Source organism: Larus michahellis, chromosome 2 (genome assembly GCF_964199755.1).
Source record: "Larus michahellis chromosome 2, bLarMic1.1, whole genome shotgun sequence".
Classification (NCBI taxonomy): Eukaryota; Metazoa; Chordata; class Aves; order Charadriiformes; family Laridae; genus Larus; species Larus michahellis.
In genome coordinates this window covers 122187909-122212213 of record NC_133897.1, presented here as the reverse complement: position 1 = coordinate 122212213, position 24305 = coordinate 122187909, and the positions used below count along the sequence as shown (strand labels likewise).

General features: G+C 44.7%; 1 protein-coding gene across 3 annotated transcripts in view; it reads left to right on the top strand.

Moving 5' to 3' along the window:
• Nucleotides 1-79: 79 nt before the first annotated feature.
• Nucleotides 80-24305, top strand: part of GAREM1 (GRB2 associated regulator of MAPK1 subtype 1) — a 107223-nt gene continuing 82997 nt past the window's right edge. Inside the window, exons 1-3 of one of the 3 annotated variants that reach the window (XM_074576927.1) lie at nt 4690-4765; nt 5139-5500; nt 8560-8755. Coding sequence is in view for 1 of the 3 variants with exons in the window: in XM_074576926.1 (XP_074433027.1) it covers nt 394-514 (121 nt within the window). In the remaining 2 variants the exon portion in view is untranslated. Of the gene's footprint in view, nt 515-4689; nt 4766-5138; nt 5501-8559; nt 8756-24305 lie in introns of those variants that run through there. The other 2 variants (XM_074576926.1, XM_074576929.1) reach the window with 2 other exon arrangements.

The following is a 24305-nucleotide window of genomic DNA, read 5'->3' as shown; positions in this document are numbered from 1 at the left end:
GGGTGGAGTGAGAGGGACGGGCTCGGCGGCGGCGGTCCCCGGCGGGCGGGCGGGCAGGGAGCCCGGCACTTTCCTTTTCGGCGCGGGGAGGAGCGGCAGCTGCGCAGGCGTTGCTCGCACCCTGTTGATTAGTCAGTGCTGGGATGGCGCTTCCTGGGCCAGGCGCGGCGGCGGGCGGCCCCAGCCGGTCCCGGGGGGCGGCGGGAGCAGCAGCAGCAGCAGCAGCCGCAGCAGCCCGGCGGGCCTCCCCTTCTGCCTAGCCCGGCATGTCCCGGGGCGGCCGGCGCTGAGCTGAGCCGGGCTCCTTCCCTCCGCCCCCCGCCCCCCACCTCCTCGCCGGCGCTGCCCGTCTGGCTCCCCTCCCTTCCCCTCTCCTTTCCCCGGGCCGGGAAGATGGACCCCGGCCCGCCGCTGGGCTGCAGCCTCAAGGACGTGAAGTGGAGCGCGGTGGCCGTTCCCTTGGACCTGCTCGTCAGCACCTACCGGCTCCCCCAGATCGCCCGGCTGGACAGCGGTGCGTGGGGCGGCGGGGGGCGGGCGGGGGGTGGCGGCTCGGAGCGGGGGGTGGCGGCTCCCGGACCCCCGCGGGGCACCCCCCTTTCCTCCGGCGCCTGGAGGGAGCCGCAGAGCCCCGCCGCCGCCCGCGGCACTTTGCGTGCGGTCCTTAACACCGGCATCTGCCCTTACCGGGTGTCGGTGCGAGGCTTCGGCTCTCATCGGGGTCCGTGCCTCGCTTGGCATCAAAATATCTGCTGTCCAGGGGGGGCTCGGTGAAGCCTGTTGGCCACCAGCCCCTGAGAAAGGTCCTCGCAGTCTCCAGTTAAATGCTGGAAGGGCATTTTCGGCGCTGGAGACCCGGCGCTGTGTGGTGTGGTGAGGTGATGCCGCACCAAGGGCCGAATAAGAAGGGATATTAAATAGCCAAGTGGGCTAAACCCCAAATGTTGCGCCGGGCTAAAAAAGCCACTGACCGTAAAAGGAGGAGGAAAGTAAGAAGCCTTTACAGCCTCCAGATAACTTTTTATTGCTGTTCGCTTGGGTGCTCACCTGCAGTTTCCAAGTTGGCAGCTTTCTGTTTACTCCAGGAAATAGGAAACGAGTCTATGGCTATGGCAGCAGCATTTTACCTTTCCTAGGTACGTGTCTTAGAAAGTAATGTGTCGGCACAGAGAACTGGGGAAATATGGGAAATTTTTTATAAAGGCTCAGACAGCTGCTTTATAATAGTGTGTGTGTGCATTGCGTGGTCGCTCCGTGAAAACTGTCCAAGTCCCCTGTCTCTAAGGGAATGCAGAGGGTTGAATCAGGAAACATCCTGAATCAGGAACATCCTGATTCGAGAGTCTCGAATCAGGAAAATTTTCTGGGCTTTTTAATTCCTTATTTTATGGAGTCAACTTGTACTTACAGGATGTAATAGAACAGTTCTCTTAGAAAGTTTTGTATTGATTTGAAAAGTTAAAAATGAGCATGGGCATCGCCCTCTGCTACTCCCCGGTGTGCAGGTCAAGACCAGGATTGGTTTATTACTTAACTGCAGTTCCCATAACCCAGTGATGATTCAAGCCGGGGCTTTTTTGACTTTGTCCCTTGATTATGCAGTATTTTTCCTATCCCTTTTAGGGCTTCCTTGGAGCTGGTGCTCGGGAGCAGGTTAAAGAAAAGCTTCTTTGCCTTTTTAACTGCAGCTGGCTGGTTTTCATAATGTCGAATGTATCTTGTCCTGTGAGAACGGCAAGGCTGGTACGTTAAAGAGTTCCTCATGGTAATACCTTCTGTCACTAGAACCAGCTAAGATGGCCTCCAGTCACTGCACTTAAGGCTGTCAATTTACTTGAGCTTCCTGGCAGTGATTCAGGCTTTAGCAGGATGTATGTATTGATGACTTTCTAATTTCCCTCTCTGCGTGTTATACTTCCCAATCTCCCTGCTCTTCTTCTCTAGCTTCATTGGAAGGGACCTGAAAGAGCTTTGTGGGTAGAGAAAGTTTATGGGGTTTGAGGCAAGCAATTTTTTTTATTTTTTTATTTTTTTTTGTGACAGACCTGGTGATGGGAATATCCTGTAATTGTTGGGGAGACGAAGATGTTGCCGATCTTGTGCAAAGGCTTTTTTGTTCCATGTTCCCCACTTAAAGCATTTGCTCAGGCAAGTGGATGTAAACAGACCCGAGTGCTTTTGCCTGTGCCCTGAGGTGGCCAGACAGGAGGCAGCTGTTGGTGTAGGTGTCCTGGGAGTAACGGTTCAACCCCATGCTGGACCCTGCTGGGAGGCAGGCTCACGTATAGCACTGTCCTGAGGGTTTTGGGCTGGAGCTGGGTGAGGTCTGGCCAGTTCAGTGTATGGGCAAAAGCTCCTTGGTCTGCTTTTACCTACTCTTATGGACATACCTTTTAACTTCTGGGACTACAGATGGCAGACAAATCAATATTTTATAAAGAACACAGATGCCATGTTCTTGGTGGTACAAAGAGAACACTTTTTCTATTTCCAAAGGAGTTTGTCTTGCAATAAGAGAAGGCAACGATGAATCAGCCTGTAGCGTCCTGAAGGAGGAAAGTGGGGAACATGCGATATTTGTGGAAGTTGGTGAGAGGTCTGGAGAGTAAGTCTTATGAGGAGCAGCTGAGGGACCTGGAGTTGTTTAGCCTTGAGAAGAGAAGGCTGAGGGGAGACCTTATCGCTCTCTACAACTACCTGAAAGGAGGTTGTAGAGAGATGGGGGTCGGTCTCTTCTCCCAAGTAACAGGCGATAGGACAAAAGGAAATGGCCTCAAGTTGTGCTGGGGGAGGTTTAGACTGGATATTAGGAAAAAAAATTTTACACTGAAAGGGTTATTAAGCATTGGAACAGGCTGCCCAGGGAAGTGGTTGAGGCACCATCCCTGGAGGTATTTAAAAGACGGGTAGACATAGTGCTTAGAGATATGGTTTAGTGATGGCTTTTGTCAGAGTTAGGTTGATGGTTGGACTAGATGATCTAAAAGGTCCCTTCCAACTTAGGCCATTCTATGATTCTGTGAAATGACAGGAGCACCTGCTGTCCCGGGGTGGTTGCTCTGCATCCCTGTCCTTCTCTTGCAAAGCTGACAAGTGGAGCCCTGTCAGAATTTCTTGATGCAGTACTAGAGAAAATAAATGCAGAGTCCAATCCAAATGTATGTCATCCAATGCTCAGGAAGTTTAAGGCTACCTCTGCTAACAAAGTTGTGTCAGTTCTATCAGGATGCAGATACTCATTGGTGGGTTGGGGTTCAGTTGCGCAGAAATGGCCTCGTCTCTTTTTCAGGTGCTGAATTCCTCTCCAGATCAGTGGAATCTGCATGTGTTTCGTGCTGTCGGAAATCAAACCACCTGTAGATGTCTGTCTTCAGTCACCTTTTGATTTCATGGTTGGCTTCTCTGTCTGTAGCAGTGAGTTGTTTCTAGGCTTGTTGTTTCCGTCATCGTGAGGTTTTTGTGAAAGCCAGAATTTCTTTCTTCTGGAGGACCAGGATGTAGAGAGGACTGAAAAGCTGGAGATGTATTTTCTTCAGCAGATGCCAGCCTTACTGTATTGTTTCTAGATTTCTTAATGGCATCTAGCACTCGGTGGATAATGTTCATATAATGTTCATAGATGATACGCACACAAGATCTCCAGGTTTTCACTGTTGCTTCACCTTCAGGCCTTTCAGTTTGAAGGGGGAGAATGGCTATGATGAATGCAGTTTTATTCTTCGAGTTTGGATGTGCAGCTCCTGGAAGAATGCCCTTAAGTAGTTCAGTTTGATTTCTTGACAAGATGAAGTTATGAAATATTTATGCACACCAAATTTGGTCCTCTGCTAAGCAGGGAGGGGTTTTCTTGATGGTATGAGATAAAGGAGGAATGGGAGGAAGTCATCTGTCGTTACATCAAGATATAGTTGGAAGTATTTAGGCAACTGTGCCTACCTTATCCATCTAGAAATGATAAATAAGTAATCTTCTGTTTTTTCAGATGAAATTTTAAGACTGTCTAGTTGTGTTCCAGGTTATGCTTTTGGACGCTGTTAAGTCATAAGTCAAGTTTTGTTTGTTGTAATCTGTTCACGTGTTTTAATATTTTGCTGGTGAATATTGTTATATTAATTGAACAAATAGACTGGAAAAAAAAAAACTCCCTCTTGAGAGAAATCGACTGGTTTTTTTCTATGTTTTTTTTTCCCAACATACGTAACAGCTTAAGTATTTCTAGAGGATAACTCAAATACAAAACTGCTAAAAGAGTGCTAAACATTATACCAAAGAAAATGAATGGACTGTATCTCACGCTGTGGAATTCACTGAGTGGGCTGTTTCAGATGAAAAGAAGCAAGACTCAAAGAGCAAGAGAGGAGTGAGCTTTGTGTGGTGTTTTTCTTGTCCTCTCCCCTTGCTGTCCTGATCTGCCTTGTCACAGCTGCATCCCACCCCAGTGATACCCAGAGGCTTGTGGGTGGTGTCCTGGTTTGAGGTGTATTTTAGTGGCCAGCCCAGCCCAAACCATGAGAGTTGGGTACAGTGGGGAAAAGGTTTGGCTCTGGGAACCCCGAGCAGAAAGAGATCTTATCAGAATGTGGTTGTTGCAACAGGGCAAAAGGTGAGCGTTGCCGGTCTCTGAGAAAACATGGATGCGCGTGAGGCTTGGGTTGCCTGTCTTCAGGTCATCACTAGAAAAGGCTAAAAGCGAAGCTGCGACTGTATTTTGTGGCTAATGCTGAAATGATGTTGTGCGTCACTATCTCAGGACTTGAAATTTCTGGTAATTACTTTTCTAAGGAAAATTTTGGAGAGTAAAGGAGAAATGATATCAAGATTGAGATCTAGAAAATACTATTTTGCATAGAGCTGACCTTCAGGCCGAGCTTTTCTTCATAAGCTTACTGCTCCCTTTGAACTCCAAGAGTCTGTTGTTCTTTTTCTTAGCAGGACTCCCTTTCCCCTAGCCGCTCTTGCTGTGTTTCCACAAGTAAAGAGCAGCCTTTGCTAGTATGTAATTTTCACCCACAGACTGGGTGTGAACAGGAAGAGTTCACAGAAATTCATAGCTTAGGTATAAAGGCTAAAGTTTCTGGGATTAAGAGGGCATGTAGTCCTCTGATTTTATTTCTTTTCTTTTTTTTTTTTTTTACAAGGGATAAACATATTTATACATGCTCCAAAAAAAAAAAGATAAAAAATATGTCATGGAAACTGGTGCTCTTGGAATCAAACATAGTGGCGCTTGTCCTCGACTCACAGAGAAGTGATTCCCGACTGTGCATGGTGAAGAAACCGTGCTGAACTTTTCTGGAAGGGAGACCATGGATTGCAATGAGCCACTTGGACTCCAAAGGAAATTCATCTCTATCCACTGTAAATGTGTGGTTGCTGTTAAGATGAAATGACACATTTAGTGGCTATAAAGGAAGGAAAAATCTATAAAATAGGTAGAAAATTTAAAGAGTGATTTCCTCTTTCTTACCCATGAGTGAACTCCTGTGAATATCAGCAGTGGGTGAGTATTGAGTTTGTGCTGCTGTTGCTCCTGGGGATGATGAGATTTTATTTACTTAAGTATTTTATTTCAGGTTCTCTTTCCTCTCCTATTTCAAAACTTTTCACGGTGACGTCTGTCTACCCTGGTCATGTTCGGGGGACTATTGTTCTCTGCAGCACATTACTGTAGGGCTTATTCTGGTTCCATATATCTGGAAACTGAGCACCCTCGCAGCTTGTCAAAGAACATCGTACTCAATAGAAGTGTGACTGTGTACATAATGAAAATTTCGTATTGCATCGCTCCACAAATGTAGGTTATCTGTGCAGCTGAACAGTACTTTGAAACTACAAAGACACTTATTCTTTTAAGGGCTGAATGCTGCTATCCGCTTTAATTGTCTTGAATGACCTCCTTCTTTCGAGAAGCTAGTGCAGCGTGTCTCAGTAGTCTGCTATTGAATAAATCTTTAAAAGGAATCATGTGGGGGTAGGGCAAAGCTTTCGAGCGGACCAAGAAAGAGGTTTCAGAAATGCTCAGACCCTGGGCAGTGGCCGTGATCTGATTCCCCGCTCTAGGTGCGGCCGGCTGTGTGCTGCGGTGTGGTAGGTGACAATTCTCATCTATTGGGCAGAAAGGCAAGTGTCTCTGATTCAAAGTCAAAAATCCTCAAGATACGCTGTATCCACGTGTCTTGGTTTCTTCCTTACATGCTGAACGGCTTTGAAACCCGAACTGTTTATACCGTGTGTTCTGCCATTAAAGTATAATCTCAGCAGCATCTCCTCCTTGCTTCCTCTTCTTTCCTCCTTTACCTTGTGGTCTGCTGTTTCCATCAAGACAATTGAATGAAAAAAAACAATTGACAGGTTGCCACTAACCACTGCTCCTGGGTTTTTGTTTTGGTTGGTTGTTTTTTTCTTTCTTTTCCCTTGGTGGCAGAGATGTGTTCCAGAGACATTTTAGTAAAAAAGCTTTTAATTCATTTAAAATCTGCAGCTGCTGAACGGTGTCTGTGAAGATTATAGTGCCCTCCTGGAGATGGAGGCCAGTAACTTGGCAACACCTATTCCCAGGAGTAGCACAGGCTTACAGTGAGGCAGAAGAAGAGTTCGGCAGCATACCTGTTTTACACCTAAAAATCCGTGATTACTATGAGGTGCTTTCATGTTTGGCAGTGATTTAATGTACAACAGTGTCTACTGCGTGTTCTTTAACCAGTATAACAGTTGCACTCCTCTGGACCCTTGGTAGTGTGGTAGGGCTGCTAAGACGCAGAATAGTTGTCTTGCTCTTATTTCCTACATACTTAATAAATGCTCATATTCTTTTCTGCCATGCAAGGTGTAAAACTTGTAGCTCTTTGTTTCGGTTTCTAAAGTTTTGACTCCGTTAGGTGAAACCTTTGTGTAGATACCTGGACACACTCCTCCTGGATAATTCTGTAGTTCGGGTATTGGAAGGTGAAACACCATTAGTCTTTTCTTAACTGGAATTCAAGTGTTCTAACTTTAAATACATGGATAAAGTCCTGGAGAAAACTTAGTGGCTTGGCTTTTTTCTTTTTTTTTTTTCTTTCCTCCATTTAAATTGCACCTAGCTTTCAGATAAGGCACAAGATATACATAAAATCAAAGGAATTAAGGTGTCCTGAACAGTTAGTAAAACCCTTAATCTTGAAACAAATGTGATGTGATGAATCACGTGCTGCTGTTGCAAGGTACGGTAGTAAGGAATGGTACAAGTCTAGCATAGGAAAGAAGGGTTTTGTTGTTTTATGCTTTGTCTGTAAGTACTGTTCTGGGACTAGGTGTTCCTGGCTTCGGTGATTACGTGAATTGGCGCTCCCTGTAATAGCCCTGCAAAGGAACTCCAGGGAGCATGCCAAGACAAAGTGCTGGAGGGTATTGGACAGCAGGGTCTGGTGCTCCAGCATTCGATGGAAGTTGTGGGAAGAACTACAGCATGTTCCAGTCATTCCAGTGGTGGTTTGTCAGCAGTGAAGGGCATGGGTGTTGCTGTATTTCCTTTTGGCATTAGGAGTAACAAGTTGGTTGGATTAGGGAAGCTTAAGTCTCTCCCCTATAGGAAAATATTCATCATCTTAATGTGGATTGCATATGACTCAAAACCAACCTTCATAAAACCCAGTGAGCCAATATTTCAAGTCTGAAATTTTTGCTTCCCTTTGGAACGAGTTTTACAAAGTAGCGTTTGCGGTCTGCGATTTTCATACCACTTACAGTATGAAAAGCTTGTGGCGCTAACTTCAGTGCACCTCCACCGGTAAGACAGATCTGCTGATCTGAGGCCCTAGCACAGAAATGTAAAATGGTGGTGTGTGAGCAGATTGAAGAGTGTGTCTTTGCTGAGGATCGGGGCCACGTCTGCTTTGCAGTCCCTGTGGCAGTGTGCATTTTGCCATAAAACTGCTAATATCGCAGCTTTGCTGGGCACCTGCACGCTTGGCTGGGGCATCAGCAACAATAGCTGTTCCGTCTCCATCTCCTCTGCTGCTGCTGCGTGGGGTATGGCCCTGTCAAGCTTGTTGCTGCATGCCGGGGGGGTAGAAACATCTTCCTGGCGGTGGGGAGGGTATGGAGTCCAGCATCCTTGTCCTAGTTTGCTTTGGCTTCCAGTTTGTGCAAAGGAATCATCAGAAACTTGGCCTTAAGAAAGAAGTCGGTGGAGTGTCTGTCAGGGAGGGAAGGGGGGAAAGAGGTAACTGCATTTAGCTCATACAAGCCATTAACACCAACAGCTGCCGCAGTGGCTGGCTATATGTGGGAGAAACGAGCATAGAGATGTTATAGAGGTTACAGATGAGCCTCTGGAGCTGTGGGTTCAGGGGGGCTTGGGGAGCCCCGTGCTGGGGGCCGCAGCGTGCCTGTGCCAGGGCAGGAGCTGGTGTGCTCTCAGCAGAGGAGGGGGTGGTGATTTTACCGTGAAAAGTAGCAAATCTGGTGGCAGGGAAGGTCTCTTCGAGCTTTCTGGAGGTGCAAACCTTTGGGAAATGCAAAATTGTTTGAAAGTACCCTTTTTGTTTGTTGGCTTTTTCTTTCCTGATGTTATAACAGATGCAGGTTGTAATCACAGACAACTCGGACTCGTGCGTGTTTCCTTGGCCTGTGAGGATGTTGCTGGGCTCCTGAGGAGAACCAAGGATAAAGATTTAAATACGGTCTCAGAGGCTAGAAGACGCCAGAGAACTCAACCTGATGAAGCAGATACTGGAATTGCCTCATGCCAGGGCTTAACCTTAGTGACTGAAATGTAAATATTATGTAAAACACAACACAGAATCATAGAATGGTTCAAGGTAGAAGGGACCTTGAAGATCATCTAGTTCAAACCCCCCTGCCATTGGCAGGGACACCTCCCACTAGACCAGGCTGCTCAAAGCCCCATCCAGCCTGGCCTTGAACACTTTCAGGGATGGGGCATAACATGCTGCAATCCTATTTGTGAAATGAGCAGGGGAACCTTTCGGCAAAGTGGTGGTGATGAGGAAGCTGGGGAGTTTCTCCTTACAGTCGGAGGAAGGTCCCTATGTGTACCCTAAGCAGTCATTTAAAAATTGTGCCCACTGTCCTTATCCTAGTGTCCCCCCCTTGTTGTGCTGCTGTGGCTGAAGCCAGCTGAGCTGCTGGACTGAAACAGCATGGTCGCAGCTGGGTTTGTAAGAGTCATACAGTCTAAATACTTATTTACCGAATTATTTCCAGGACCTATTTCAAAGTAATCCACAAATGCTCAGATACCCCCTCCCATGGGTTTGTTTTTCTGTTTGCAGTTTTTTTTGTTGGTGGTGTTGTTCCAACTGGCAATTTTACTTATTTGCCCCACTAAAAGCAAGCACTGACTATGCTTGTTCCTTCCTGGCACCTCACCATTTTGGACATGAAAGAGGGAAGACTGGGGTGGGAAGATGAAGGGAACTTTTTATCCTGGGGTGGGAGGGAAGGCACACGTGCATAGATCTTTTCTTCTTGCCCAGCTTTCCTGTTACATCTTTCAGTGGGTCCCTTCGGGGCATGGTTGGATTCAAGGGGCCCTTGGCTCCAGTCTGTGTCATTCAGTCCATCCCCCCAGCCTACTGCCCTGCACCTGTGGGCTTCCGGTAGGTGTTGCAAGTTATCTGCAATCATTTCCAAGGTCGCTGTAAGGTAAAAATACCCAGTACTGCCTAGCAGCAGCAGGACGGAACAGTGCAAGGAGCTTCTTTCTGTTACCCTTTCTTGCTTTCAGATAGGATAGTCATAGAATCATAGAATTGCTGAGGTTGGACGGGACCTTCAAGATCATCAAGTCCAACCTTTAACCTACCCTGACAAAAGCCACTTCTAAACCACGTCCCTAAGTACCATGTCTACCCTTTTTTTAAACACCTCCAGGGATGGTGAATCCACCACCTCCCTGGGCAGCCTATTCCAATGTTTAATAACCCTTTCAGTGAAAAAATGTTTCCTAATATCTAATCTAAACCTCCCCTGACGTAACTTGAACCTGTTTCCTCTCGTCCTATCACTTGTCACCAGGGAGAAGAGGTCAGCCCCCATCTCCCTACAACCTCCTTTCAGGTAGTTGTAGAGGGTGATAAGGTCTCCCCTCAGCCTTCTCTTCTCCAGGCTAAACAACCCCAGCTCCCTCAGTCGTTCTTCATAAGGTTTGTCCTCCAGACCCCTCACCAGCTTTGTAGCCCTTCTCTGGACACGCTTCAACACCTCAATGTCCCTCTTGAAGTGAGGGGCCCAAAACTGAACGCAGTACTCGAGGTGGGGCCTCACCAGTGCCGAGTACAGGGGGACGATCACTTCCCTAGTCCGGCTCACCACACTATTCCTGATACAGGACAGGATGCTGTTGGCCTTCTTGGCCACCTGGGCACACTGCTGGCTCATATTCAGCTGGCTGTCAACCAACACCCCCAGGTCCTTTTCTGCCGTGCTGCTTTCAAGCCACTCTGCCCCAATCCTGTAGCGCTGCATGGGGTTGTTGTGACCCAAGTGCAGGACCCGGCATTTGGCCTTGTTGAACCTCATACCATTGGTCTCAGCCCATCGGTCCAGCCTGTCCAGATTCCTCTGCAGAGCCAACCTACCCTCAAGCAGATCAACACGCCCGCCCAGTTTAGTGTCATCTGCGAACTTACTGAGGGTGCATTCGATCCCTTCATCCAGATCATTGATAAAGATATTAAAGAGAACTGGCCCCAGCACCGAGCCCTGGGGGACACCACTTGTGACTGGACACCAACTGGATTTAACTCCATTTACCACCACTCTCTGGGCACGGCCATCCAGCCAGTTTTTTACCCAGCGAAGAGTACACCTGTCCAGGCCATGAGCAGCCAGTTTCTCCAGGAGAATGCTGTGGGAAACAGTGTCAAAAGCTTTGCAAAAATCCAAGTAGATAACATCCACAGCTTTTCCCTCATCCACTAAGTGGGTCACCTTATCATAGAAGGATATAGGATACATATAGGATAGTCCTTCCTTTCACCTCTTCCAGCATTGCTGCTGCTCTGTTCTCATCCTGTCCTCCAGCTTCTTACAGCTCCTGTGCAAACTCTGACGAAATGTCCTCGTCTTTTCCCTCAACTTGAAAGAAATGGGTGTGTTTCTTGGGCCAGACAGCAGCATGGTGTTTGGCTGTGCGTGTACCAGGAGTGACAGCTTGTGTATGTGCTACCAGAGGTGAGCAAGCAAGTGGGGAAAGTTGTTCCAGACACTTCCCAGAGACTTTAAAGTTTCTGGTCACGGAGACCAGGAATTGGACCTGCAACTCCTTGCTGTTGGAAGGAGACAGGTGTTCTGAGGTTCGCCGCAGAGAGGTGGTTTATATCAGCGCAGATAACGTGGGATCTTCCTCTGTGGAGTCCTGCACTTCGCTGTTGACATGGTGTTTGGTTTAACTTCAGTACAAAGGGAGTTTTGCTGGCAGGACTCAAAGGTGAATTGGTAGGCTTTGCATGTAGTGCTTCCGTTTGTCAGCCAGCTCTGGCTGCTTGCTTGAGTTACAGAAAGTGGGTGGAGATGCTGTGTGTTTGTAAGAATAATAGCAATCCTTGTCCATTTGTTACACGACGTGACTAGCCAGCAGGAGAATCTTATGTGTGTATTCTTGTTGGAAGACTGGTTTTCAAAACCATTAAATTATTCCTGCTTCTTTCTTAACAGTTTTGTTCAGGCTTCTGTTTAGTGAAAGGTCAAAATGCCCCTTTCCCTCTTTGAAGGGGGCCATAACCACGCATATTGGGCAATATCTAAGATCTTATCTGAGTTGTATTTATGTAATTTCACTATGGTAGTAATTTTTTTCTGTCTTCACCTCCGAATGTGAAGCTACGTTATACTCGTAGCGGGAAAATATAGAAAGCATCAGTTCGTATGTGACTCAGAGAGGTGATGCAAATACAAAATGTGACTAGTTACACATGTGTGTTCCTGCAGTCAGCAAGCCCAGGATGTGGCTGTAGACAAAAACACAGCAGAGCTGCGACAGCACCGCAGCTGCGTATAGGGCAAGCTGGAGGAAAAGATCATTTCTTTTTGCCTGTTCTATGGGTTGCGTTGTCAAATATCATTTGGCTTCCTGTCAATATGTAACAAAATATCTGAAGGCCAAATGGCCTGTGGGCGAAGATAAATGTGCCCTCAAAGGGAGAGTGAGGCATGATGGGCTTTTCTTCACTCTGTGTTCTGCATGCTGCTCACCAAGAGTAGAAGCTTTCCTCTTCGCAGGAGGGGTTTTGTTTTCTTCCTTTTGTGCCTTGTTAAGATGATAAAAATATTATCAAAGGGATGTTATTCACTTATCCCTTATGTTTTATTAAAAACAAAGCCATTCTTCTTATACCTTGCAGTTTAAGTGTGGATTTCTCTGAAACAACGGAAATAAATTGCATTCAGGATTAGGACTGTTCTTGATTAGAAAATAATTAGGTGCAGGTTTGATTGCATTCCTCTTGTTAGTATTCCCATATTGCTCAGATACTCTCACTGTACCAGGAGGTAACCAAACCGGTGCCTAATTACAGTTGAACATCCAAAATTTCTGTGCGTGTATGCGGTCAGCCCGTGTTTGAAGAGGCATTACCCTCTTTTTAGTGATATTTGAATTTTTCCAGGTTGAGCAGGAGGGGTAGGATGGACATAGCTAAAATGCAAAGGCAATGGCAGCCCCAACAAGTGGGTGCTGTGTGTGCACGATTAATTAGTGCCTGCACGGTCTCCGGGAGCAGGGGGAAATGGGCCAGGCCACTGGGCAAGCAGCCAGGTGGCAACCCGACTTCAGAGCAGAGCTGAACTTTTGCTCGCTTCCAGCTGTTTTTATTCCATCCTTAACCCAGACTGCAAAAAAAAAAAAAAAAAAAAAAAAAGAAAAAAAAATCAGAGGCAAATTAAAGTGTAATGATGAGTTCTTTCAAAGCCAAAGAAAACTATGCTTGAGCATTTGGGCTCCTGCATTTGGGCTGCTTTATTTTTAATTGGGAGCTTGTCTGAGATGCCCCAAGTTCAACCAGGGATCACTGCTGTGCAACACAAAGCAGCATAGTCTCTCTTTAGGACTTGAGATATATAATGAGAGAACTGAGCATGTTTATTTGGATACTATTTCAAAATATCATCTAATTATAAATAACTATCAATGAGAGCTCCCCGGCTCTCATGCTGTGCCCAGGAAATGTCTGAATGAATAGGCTGCTTTTCTGTCTGCCAGGGCAATCTAGAATCAAATTCTATGTCTTAAATCCACAAGGTTGGTAGGGTTCAAGTTTTCTTCATTGGCATCCTGAATCTGGGGAGCTTTAGACAGACTTCCCTGACCAGACTCCCAACCATCGCACGTGGTGGGAGATGCCTTCTGCAGCAGCTAAGGTGTGCAGCTGCCTTCAGTTTTATCAATTAAAGCAACTGTTCTGTAGCTGTGCTTGGAAATAAATAGGAAGCTGGTAAAAGCATGAAGTGCAATGCTGAATGCTGATCTCCCACCTCTAAGTATTAAGCTTCTCCAATTAGGCACCTGATGTTAAACAGGCACTTGGAAGTGTATCCTCCAGTGGACCTCACAATGTTTATAGATGCATCTGAGCAGGAGCTTTCTAGCACGAGGAATGCTTGCCTCTAATGAAAGAAAACCTCATCTCTCTTAATGAAGTATTTAAAAGAGCTGATTTAGATGGCAGCAGGCTGCTGAGAAGTCTCATTACAGCTGTGCTTTTCTTTTGGTCAGGTAGTGCTGTCATTCTCCTTATTCATACCTATCAGACTGCTTATGAAAGCTATACTTTGGATTCCTCATTTCCAAACCCGGTGCCTTTATTGCAAAGGGCAAATAAATATTTTAAATATTCCCCACACACACACACTTTGGCCATGAGAATTCAAAATGGAAAATAAACTAAACGTGAGACTGACATTAAAAATTCCTTTCTTTCCCTATCTGTGGTAACACTAGCTAGGCTGGAACCTCTCTTGCATGCAATGAAAAGTTACGCAGCTTTCTCCTTCTCAGTATTTTTAACCTGCGATCACTTTTAGTGTAGTTAAACTTGGCATTCTTTACTCTTATTAATGCTTCAGATTTGTGATCTTATGTGACTTCAAAACTAGAAATCTTTCTTCCATAAGAATTTCAGTTAAATGAATGATTCTAAAATTATTTTTTTTTACTTTTTTTTTTCTTCAAATATAAGATACTATGATAAATAATTGGCACCATTCAACATGTTTCAGGGTATGGGAGTAGTTTAAAGAATTGCTGAGACTTTCTAGGGTGGTTTGTGAGTAACCATGGTGATTGACTGTTCTGTTGGATCAATCTTACAGCTAAATCCACCGTGAGGATACAGCAAATCTGCAGTTACATCTGCATTAATAAGAAGAGTAATTATGATAGCAGCAGAAAGTTACTGTGTTTTGGAATGCAAATGTTAAGATGTTGTTGTACTGAGTGGTTTTTTTCCCCCTTTGTGGGGGTGGAGAGCAGTCTGTGTTGAAAGATGTGTTTTGCCTTGTTTGGCTTGAGTTCATAAAAAGTAAGGTTTCTCATTCTGGGATGTTTGTTCTGAAGGCTTGAAACAAACACAAACAAAGCTCAATGAAATCTGTGTTGTTACTCTTCTTTCTTTTTTTTTTTTTAACTAGTTTTCTTATGAATGTAAAGAAAGCAAGATGCCAAGGTTCAAACTGTGAGATTGCTAAAGTCAGCAGAGCATTTACCATCAGTGGCAGTGGCACCAGAATTCCACTTAGTGTTTATTTAAAATATTTGTGCTCCTCTTCCCTGCAGTAGGTCAAACAGGTTTTTTTGAAGACTGGCTGAGATGCTGTCTCTGTGTATGTGCAGCTAGAGAAAAGCTTGTCTTGGAACAAACTGGATTTTTCAGTGGCTTAATCTGTCCCATAGCCTTGTAACAAGATTATGGTTTATGCTGATTTGTTGCAACAGTACTGGTATATCCAGTCATTCCAATAGCAAAATTCTAATCCTAAAGAAATAAATCTGTCTTCTTGCTGGCAGGCATAAAAAGAATAGGGGGATGGGAGTCTCTGCTCTCTTGTTAGGTATTGGTGGGTGATAGCTTGAGTTCAGCATCAGTTGGATTAAAGCAATTTGATTGTATCAGGCTTTTGCAGGGGGATTGGAAATGGCAGAAATAAAGCCTTATCTCCTTTCGCTTGGTTGTGAAATATGTAGTGGTCACCCAGAGCAAAGTTTGGTCACAGTGCTGTGAGGCTGCGGGATTACATCAATGCACAAAGTACCGCAAGTAGTGATGGTAGGGTTAGGGTCTGAGGGTGATGCCATCCCTGCCCCTTCCTCGCTAAGCAGGTAGGGTCAGTGAAGCAAACTGGATGTCCTGTTGTTCAGACAAGACTGAAAATTGCTGCAGTGTGGCCAACAACAGCTGTGTTTGATCCAAGGAGAAAGGGGTACAGTGGGGAGAGGCTTAATCCTGGTCAAATTATTTCTTGGGTAGCTGCATCTTGCTCAGCTCTTCCTGAAGCTGCAACAAGAATCAGTCCCTCTCCCTCTGCCATGCAAGACTGAGAAAAGTGTAATTGCTGGTAACGGATCTTGTTGCAGATGAGCAGTTTTGGGCAGCTGAGTGTCTCAGTCTGGGCTGGATGGGGTTGGGTCATTCTTCTGGGCATGTCCTGCATGGTCTCTGCAGCAAAGTACCAAAGAAGCCATCTGAAATTCTTGATAAGTTTGTGAGGCACAGCCTGAGCTGGCTTCGATGCCTGGGCTCTCCTGTGGCTCAAATAAAAATATACTTTTTTAAGAAAAAAAAAAAAGGCACTTTTTTTTTTTAAACTCTTTTGTAATGTAAAAAGCAACTCTGAAGACCAACTGGTTGAATCTTAATTTGAGAGGCAGCATACGAGATTTTCAACCACTTTTGCCTGATATTCCCTCCTTTAGATGCAATTCCTTCGCCTTTCCTTGCTTTTGGCAAAGGAAGGAAGCATGTAAGTCATCTGGAAAACAAAATGAGTATGAATCCTTATGCTGTCAGGGGAAGCCTTTCATCCACTGAAAGATGCGGAGTCTGTGCAGTTGATGGAAGGTCAAGTCAATATTACTTTGGATTTCTTTGGAGAGAGGGGTGTTCGATTGCAGTTTGAATCATGAAAGAAATACTGGCTGATCCGAATAATAGGAACCAGCACAAACAAATGTGCTGCAGGAATGGAACAATTAAATGGAAGTACGTATTTAAAACTACTCGGGAAATTGTTTGAGAAGGAAGAAGGGAAACTGAAAAGTGAGGTTGATTGTCAACAGTCCTAGATATAACTGCAATTTTCATTCCAGATCTTTGTGTTGCAAGCTCAAAAGGTTGTGTAGCTGGGGACAGAGCCCTCTGCTTTCATCTTTTCCACTATGTTCAGACACATAGACAGTCAGATGAGACCACTGTCAGGCTTTCCTAATGAATCTGCCCACTTTAAATTAAAAATTTAGTACGCTACATCTTACAGCCCTGAGATGTTTAAATTTTAACATGGGTTGGGTTTGTTTTGGTTGGGTTTTTTTTCCATCTCACTCCCAGAAACTACAATATTTGCTCCTAGAAATTGCAATATTTACCCTTTTAACTCACTGGCAGTCTGTATTTAGACTTTGCATGATACAGCCCCATGCAAATTGTTTTGCTTTTCTTTAAACAAATAAGTTTGTCTGATCAGCTAGATAATTTCTTTTAATCTACCTTTTTTGTGTCTGGAATGTGTATGGAATGACAAAGTGATAACATGGAGAGGCTTTCAAAGCAGGTTTTTCTTTGGTAGTAGTAGTATTTTCTACAACTACATGCTCTTTTTACATATCTCCCATTAGGCATTTTATGCAAGAGTAACTCTTCCAAACATCTGTTCAGTCATACTGATGAAAAAAAGATAAAATTTTCAATCCTTGTATATCCAATGTTCCTTATTGTTGCTACAAGTAGGGTTCTTCATGTAGCAAAATGTTTCTGGGGTTTTCTTTCCTTCCTTTTTTAAGAAACATTACAAGGATGTGATTTTTTTTTTCCATACAAATTCCTGTTGATACTTCAAACTGGAAAATTCAGATGTTGTTTTCCTCCTAATGAATTTTTTCCTCTGACCTACATCGTAGACTAGTGCAAATTTTATTTTTGCGCAAGAAATAGGATTGGCAGGCTGAACGGCTCATTGAGATTTGACTCGGTAACCAAGTGCCAAAGCTTAAGCAAGCACACCACCCTAATATTTATTAGTCCTTGACATTCATTGAGGTATGTCTCCATAGATAAATACCCAACAGATACTCTGGAGTATGATGCAGCATGCAGAAGACAAAAGGTTTGACTTCCTCCCTCCACCCTCCTTCGGAGTTCAGATAGAAGTTATTTGTCGTGAGGAGAGGTTGCATAACCTGCTAAATAACAATAAAAGAAACTTAATTGTCCTAATTTGAATGTTTGGACTTTAACGAGAACTTTGTGTTTCATCCCCCAAAACATAAATTCCAAGCTCAGCAGTATAAAACAAGAAAGGTATTAATGATCTGTAGGAGAAGAGGCACCTGTTCTGCCTGCGAGATGTTGCTGTGGTAATAAGGCTGAGCGTTGGAGGTGAAGGATCGCATGTTGTCATGTATGACAGCACTGCAGGTATTTCATTAACAAACAGAATATAGTAGATTCATCTTCTGCTGAGTTGTCACATACCCATGTCTTTTGTTTCTCCTCTGTTGCGTGTATTAAAACCAGAGAGTGTTATTTAGGAGCTCAGTCTGGTCCCCTAAGTGAAAGAATTCACACTGCTCTCTGAATTCAGACTCCAATAAAAGTAGATGCTAAGCCTCAGAGACAGTGGGAAATTGACTACTTGGAGTTCTCTTCCAGTAGCCTAATCACCATGCGGACTGTTTGGCTCTTTTGTGTATGTTTTTCAAAGAACTCATACTCTTACTAACATAAGAGCAACATACTCAGTGCAGTGCTTCATGAGTGTTAGTGATGCTTCCGTGTGTCCCTGCATCAAATGAGACCAAATTGAAATTAACAGGGAAGAATCTTTGTGATGCAGCCTGATGTATGCCTTGATCTTTTTTGGCTTACTTGTTTTGTATGGAACAAGGAGGTGCTGTCTGCTGTTTCTTGTGGGCGGTTACGCCTTGGTTTTTGTTGTCTTGTATTTCAAGAGATCAGAAGCCCAAACAACCAACTGGCTGAACCAAAACCAAAGTATCAGGAGCTGTTTGAAGACTGTGTAAAGGATGAGCCCACCAGTGAAAGGAAACACAGATTCCCAGATGAGAATAGCTCCAAGTTATGATTGATTTTAAAATTTACAGGTTTTTTTTTTCTAAAGGCAAAAGGGTGCTGTGGTGCCCAGCCTGGTTTTAACACCTAGCGAGACACCAAAGCCTGCCTTGGGAAGGCTGCAGGTGCCTGTGATGCTCTCGCAGACCCTCATTGCCAAGGAGGCTGAAGTTAGCGTGGGCACTGCCCGCAGTTCGTAGGCTGGGTGTGCACAGCTGGGTGTTTCTGACCTGTGTGTGGTCTCTTCAGGTGGGCCATCTCGCCAGTGCGAGGCCCTGGGCTCCCTGCTTTTAGATGGGGGGGACCCCTGAGCTTTTTGTGCCGAGAGGAGGCCTTGGCTTCGGCTTTTACCTGCTGTGAATCTTCCAATACGATGAAAAGAAATCAAATTCGTCTTAAGCTGTTACCTGTGTGGGAGCTATGTGACTAGCAAATGTTTGCAGAAACACAAGTTGGCCTTTCCAAAAACAAGGCAGCTTTTATTAGTTGACTAGTGTACGGTGTTGTAGAGTCCTTCTTTTGGAGTGGAACAGCAGTGCTGGCATTTGTATTTGTGCTAGCAGTGTGACCTCCCTCTGACCCGAAACATCTCTTTGCTCAGAGCCATGAAGTCCATAATACTGTCTTCTTTTTTTTTTGTCTTTTTTTTTTTTTAACAATAAATTATAACTTCATTTCATACTGGCTGGGGCTGTACTTTGTTTTTCATGATGCGGTAGGATAATGTTAAGGTGTATCTTAATGCATGGCTTGTTCGGCCCTCGGCCAGGGAAAGTCCAGTGGAGCTGCACGTCCAGTGAAGCAGACACCGTGTAAGTAAGGCTCCTCAGTGCGATGATAGCGCCATAAATAAGAGAGAACCTCACTTCTTTCTTCTTCCTGGCTTCTAATCATTCTGCTTTCTCTTAGCTTCCAGTTGTTGCAAAATAAACTTTGGTTGCTAGTCTTCCCTTGTAATACTAGCCACATGCTGACAGTATGTTGCTGTTCCACAAATTAACCCTTTATTCCCAGCAAGTGTTAGTGCAAGCTCAAGTGGGGATAAAGTTGAAGATATTAATTTGTGTGTTTTGTAGTACCTGGCTGAGCACCCACTGAAATGATTTTTTTTTTTTTAATGTTGCTGAGGTTTTCCTATGTAATGATATGTTATGTGATTGTGGAACATCAGGTGGAATAATTAAACTCACCGCCTACTTAACTGACCAAGGCAGGCTGGGTGATGCACTTGCTTGTACAGCAGCTGTTACCTGCATGCAGATGGTGTTCAGGCTTAATGAAACCACATGGCCCAAAGCCTTCATGAGTTTTCCCTGGAGTTTTGCAGGCATCTTCTTCACCAGCTATTTCACAAAATCCATCTTAAGTTTCTGGTGAGCTCCTAGCTCTTTTCTGTAAGCCTTTTTGTTCCAGGAAGAGCAAATTCTGCATGCTTGAACTGATGTGCAAGGGGCAGTGTTAAGCTCACTTTACAGTCTTCAGTGATGAATGAGATGGGAGGAATGTCTCCGTAACCATCTTCCTGGCAGGAGGAGATGGTATCTAGTTCATCTGGGTGTGTAAATGGTATCTGTTACGTTGCTGGAACCTTGCATGCGACTTCTTCTCTTTCTCTGAATTGCTTGTTACCTACTATTTTAATGTCTCCAGATGCAAAGCTTATGCTTTAAGGCAGTGATGCAAACTCTTAGCCAAGATGACAAAGTGTGTGGCATTATAAAGTGTTTATATTCCTGTAGATCGCTGCTTATTTTTAGCAGTGTAGTTTCTGTGAGTGAATGAGTCACGTTGGCCTGCACATTTTGCAGTGACTTGAATGTTAGTTTCTCTAAACTAGGAGGAGAACCTTAAAAGTTGGTGGTTTTGTTTTGTTTTTTTTTTTTCCATTTGTTTCATGATTTTTCTTTAGTGGCTGGTGTTGAAAAGTCATTGCTGTCTTTGGCTAACCAAAATACGTAGAACCTGCGTGAATTTTCTTTTACGGACTGTAATGGGCCAAGCTGTAATCGCTGATCTGGAAGGAAGCAAAGAGGAGGTGGGAGCGCTCAGACCCTTCAAAACTGGAGTGGTCTTCAGTTCTACTCCTGAGGCTTTACCCCGGACATTTGCAAATTGTGAAATGCTAAACTAAATAAAAGTGCGCGCCTTTAGAAAGTAAGTGGTGGTAACAACCTGCAGGGAGGTCAGTGCTTGCTTCAAAAGAAATGGGCTTCCTTTCTGTGCCGCGGCATTGCCGTATATAAACTTGGTCCCTGCGTGTAGCCAACCTCCGTTTTCTCACCTGGTTTTTAAAAACTGCAAGTGAGAACAGAAATTCGTCTCCGAACTTGTAGATCAAGGTATCCTGCTCCCAGTCTTGCTACAGTTGTTAACTGTTAATTGGAGATTGGAGTGTTTACAATGACAGAGCCAAGATTTGCCAAATGTGGATGATCCAGTTTTGGAACTGGAAAGAATTATTAAAGAAGTATTGGCATTTAATGTAGGTGGTATTTAATAAGCATGGGAATCTTGATTAAGCAATTACCTGTTTTTTTGACTATATCAACATGTGAACAATTTTCCTTTCAGGGTCAGAGCTCCCTCTGCAATTGGCTTTCAATAGGGGTGGGCTCTGCAATATTTGTAGTTTTTAGGAATTGTATGGAAATGGAATGTGTAATTAAAAATGGTAATACATCTTATTTGCGATGAACACATGAATAGCTGTTGCAGGGCTGCTTCGGTGATTCACGATGAAGCAGCCCAAGTACTGGTTGTGGTCAGAGCGCTTATAGGAGGACAGCTTGTGTATGAACATAACAGCTAACTTTTCGATTTGGAGGTGTGAGGCTTTTATTGTGAGGCAAGGATGGGCGTTAACTCTTTATTTAGGGTTTAGGCACTGTAAGCGAATCATGGGTTTCTTAGTCTTGGGCTTTATTATGAATAAACTTGACTCATAGTTTGGAAAGAGGTTGGTAACTTGGGGAGGGGTAGGGAATTGCATGTGATAATCCATTGCTTCTATGTTTTTTGTTTGGGGGAAAAAAACAACTCAAGTATTTGCCTGTAGATTCTTTGTAGTGGTTTAATTATGTTGCAGGCAGGTGGGGCGGGGAGGAGAGGGCGAGAAGATAGAGCTAATCCATATTTGATCATAAGAGACAGAACTGTTACTAAAGATGAGTGGCCTGTGTTCTCTGTTTTCTCATGGAGTCTGATTTTTGTGTAAGCAGCAGTGTGGGAGTATGTTGAATAGGTGAGAACCGAGTTGCGTAGCAGGTGGATGTGAGGACTGCCGAGTTCTCTCCCACATAGTTAAAATGTGATTAATGAAAGGCTTGCATAACTTCTGTTACTGAGGGGGGGCGGTAAAAATGAGATTGGGTATGTGTGGCTGTTTTGCAAGGTACAGTTGGCTGAGAAAAGCATAAAGGGCTAAGTCTGGTCGGTGCTTGGGCCAGGAGTTGAGCCGTGTAGCTAGGGTCAGAGGTGTCTCCTGCCTGAAAGGTCCTCCATCCCGGGAGTCAGTGAGCGAGTGTTATGGGAGGAGACAGACTAGAAAAGAATGGAAGAAGGAAGAGAGTACATATGGCCATGTCTTCTTGTCCTCAGTCACGTTTGACCCTTCCTTGTATTTTTCCCCCCATGGCATGGAGGCCATCGTCAGCCAGGTGATTTTGCAAGTCAATTAATCCCTTTGGTGACAAGGAGACTCTTCCTACAGAGCAGCCTCAGGAATTTGGTTTTACCATGGTTGGGAAAGGTCAGGATTTGGTGTGGATAGACCTGCCTGTTGTGAGGGAGCCGGGGAACTGTGACCTCCTCTTTGGATCCGCTCTACCTCCTCTCCTGGGCTCAAACTCCTGTGGCAAAGCACGACATTTGTTTCCAATGTGATTGGTTGGAGCAAATAATTAATGTAACAAGAATGGTTTCCAGGGTTCTGTTTAAAAAATACAGCTACTTCCAGCTGCAGACATAATTACATAGTCACTTTTGGGCCTGCCTTAGTAATCTCTTTTCACACTCGCCTGTCCCACCCAGTTTTAGTGGAGTAACCATTTAAACAGATCGTGGCATGTGAGCCATGACTGGAAGCACCTTTTCATCATGGGTGTCGTTATTTTCCTGAGAATATCTTTGTGAGAGTCTTCAAGGATGACCCATATTGTAATTATTTCCTTGCAATCCTGGATGTAGAATCCAGCCTTCCTTTAGGTAACATTCTGAAATCATAGTTACAAGCCATAAGGCAGAGAAAAAGCCTACCAGAGATGCCTTGTATTTTCTTCAACATTTGTTTACTACTGTCAGTGAAACTAGTAGAATACTAGTTCTTCCCTTAGGTGTCATTGGTTTTATTTTGTTGTGGGATGGAATAATTACTTGTTGCCATGGATTACAGAAAGCATGAGTGTAACTCTCTGAACTGAAACATGAGTTTCAAATAACACCATATATTATTATTATGGTGTTTTTTCCCAAAATTGTAACGCTCTGTTGACACAAGCTGAAGATATTTTTTTATACGTATTAGGAGTCGCTCTCTGAGTAGAAAGGAGGAGATGCTCAAGGTCAGATGACTTGGTAACATTTAGTGGGTGCATGACCCCTCTATCAAATGCATCTGAATTTCCTTCAAGATATGGTAGGGACTGAAGAGTTCTCCGGTGCTGCATGGCAGTTTTGCCTCTCTCCCCTAGGCTTTCTGAAGTCTCTTCTCCCAGCACGCTGTGGGTGGTGGGGGTGGTGCTTTCCAGGGGACAGGAGCTGGTGTCAAGCAGTCTGTCTGCCTGGCTGGGCTGCCAAGGACTATGCTCCAAGGAGCGCTTGGAATCACTTCTTGAAACATCCTGCTTACCTGGAAGCTACTTTCTGTGCTGTGAAAAAGAAGGAAACCTGGAGATGATACCTGCATAGGAGCAAGAATAACCAGTACTAAGGAGCTCTGTATACGTTTTGGTGTTGGGTTGGTTTTGGTTTTTTTTCTCCGTGTACATCCCCATAACAGCAGTTTATCCACAATTATAAGCTAAAGCCCCGAATGAGCAAAACAGGAACTTTTTTTTTAAGGTTTAACAGGCTGTGGGACAGCAGACCCAGGGAAGTCTACCTCTTGGACTCTGCAGGCAGGTTGGGAGGGGTCTCTCCCTTCTTTAGCCAAACCCAAGCTTCTGGAGGAAACGAGCAGAATCCTGTGGCCAGAGAGTGTCAGAGCAGGTGGCCGTAACGGTCTCTTCTGATTTTAAATCTAAGAATTCTCACACACACCAGTTGCCGCGTTTTGAATCGTGTAGGAGGGCGCTTTCTGATAGAATGGGAGCATGAAATCAGGCAGGAATGGGGTGTGTAGTAGCCACTGCCTATGCTGGAAAAGATTGCCTGGTGTGGGCAAAAAAATAAATGCTCAATGGGAAGTATCTCTCCTCTGCAGAGACTGAACAGGGGAAATGTCTGCTGCCCCAGGCTGAGGAAAGTCTCATTCTTCCACTGACTTTTAAGGATATTAGAGGACAGTGAAGGGAAAGTGCAGTTTGTTGTAGTAGCTGAAGGGGATGGGTTTTGTCCAAACTTGATTCCAGGGCTAAACTACTTGCTTTATTTTTGGCTGTAACTGCAGAGAGCTGGTGGGAGAGAAGGAAAATGGAATTTAAAGCTTCGTTATTCTTGGCCCATGTTTAGTGTCTGCTAAGTGTTCCTGGAAGTTCATGTGGCTGCATTAAAGACACCTTGAGAAAGGCTGTTTTCTGTGTGTTTAATGCAGAAGTGTACTGAGCAGGACTGCAGGTATGTAAGAGCGGTCTGCCGTGATACGCCCTGCTCTATGAAATTTTGTTCATATATCATGCTTGAGATGTATAGCCAGCACTTTGAGTAGTCTATACAATGTGGCTCTTGCAATTGCCAGAAAGCCAAGCAAAGCACTCTAGTCCTGATCGGGCACTGCAGCCGGTGGAGCAGGGGAGGGTACATGGTGGAAATGCAGAGGACTTGGTAGGGACAGGGGAAGAAAGGAGAGCTGGATCGCTGGCTGTG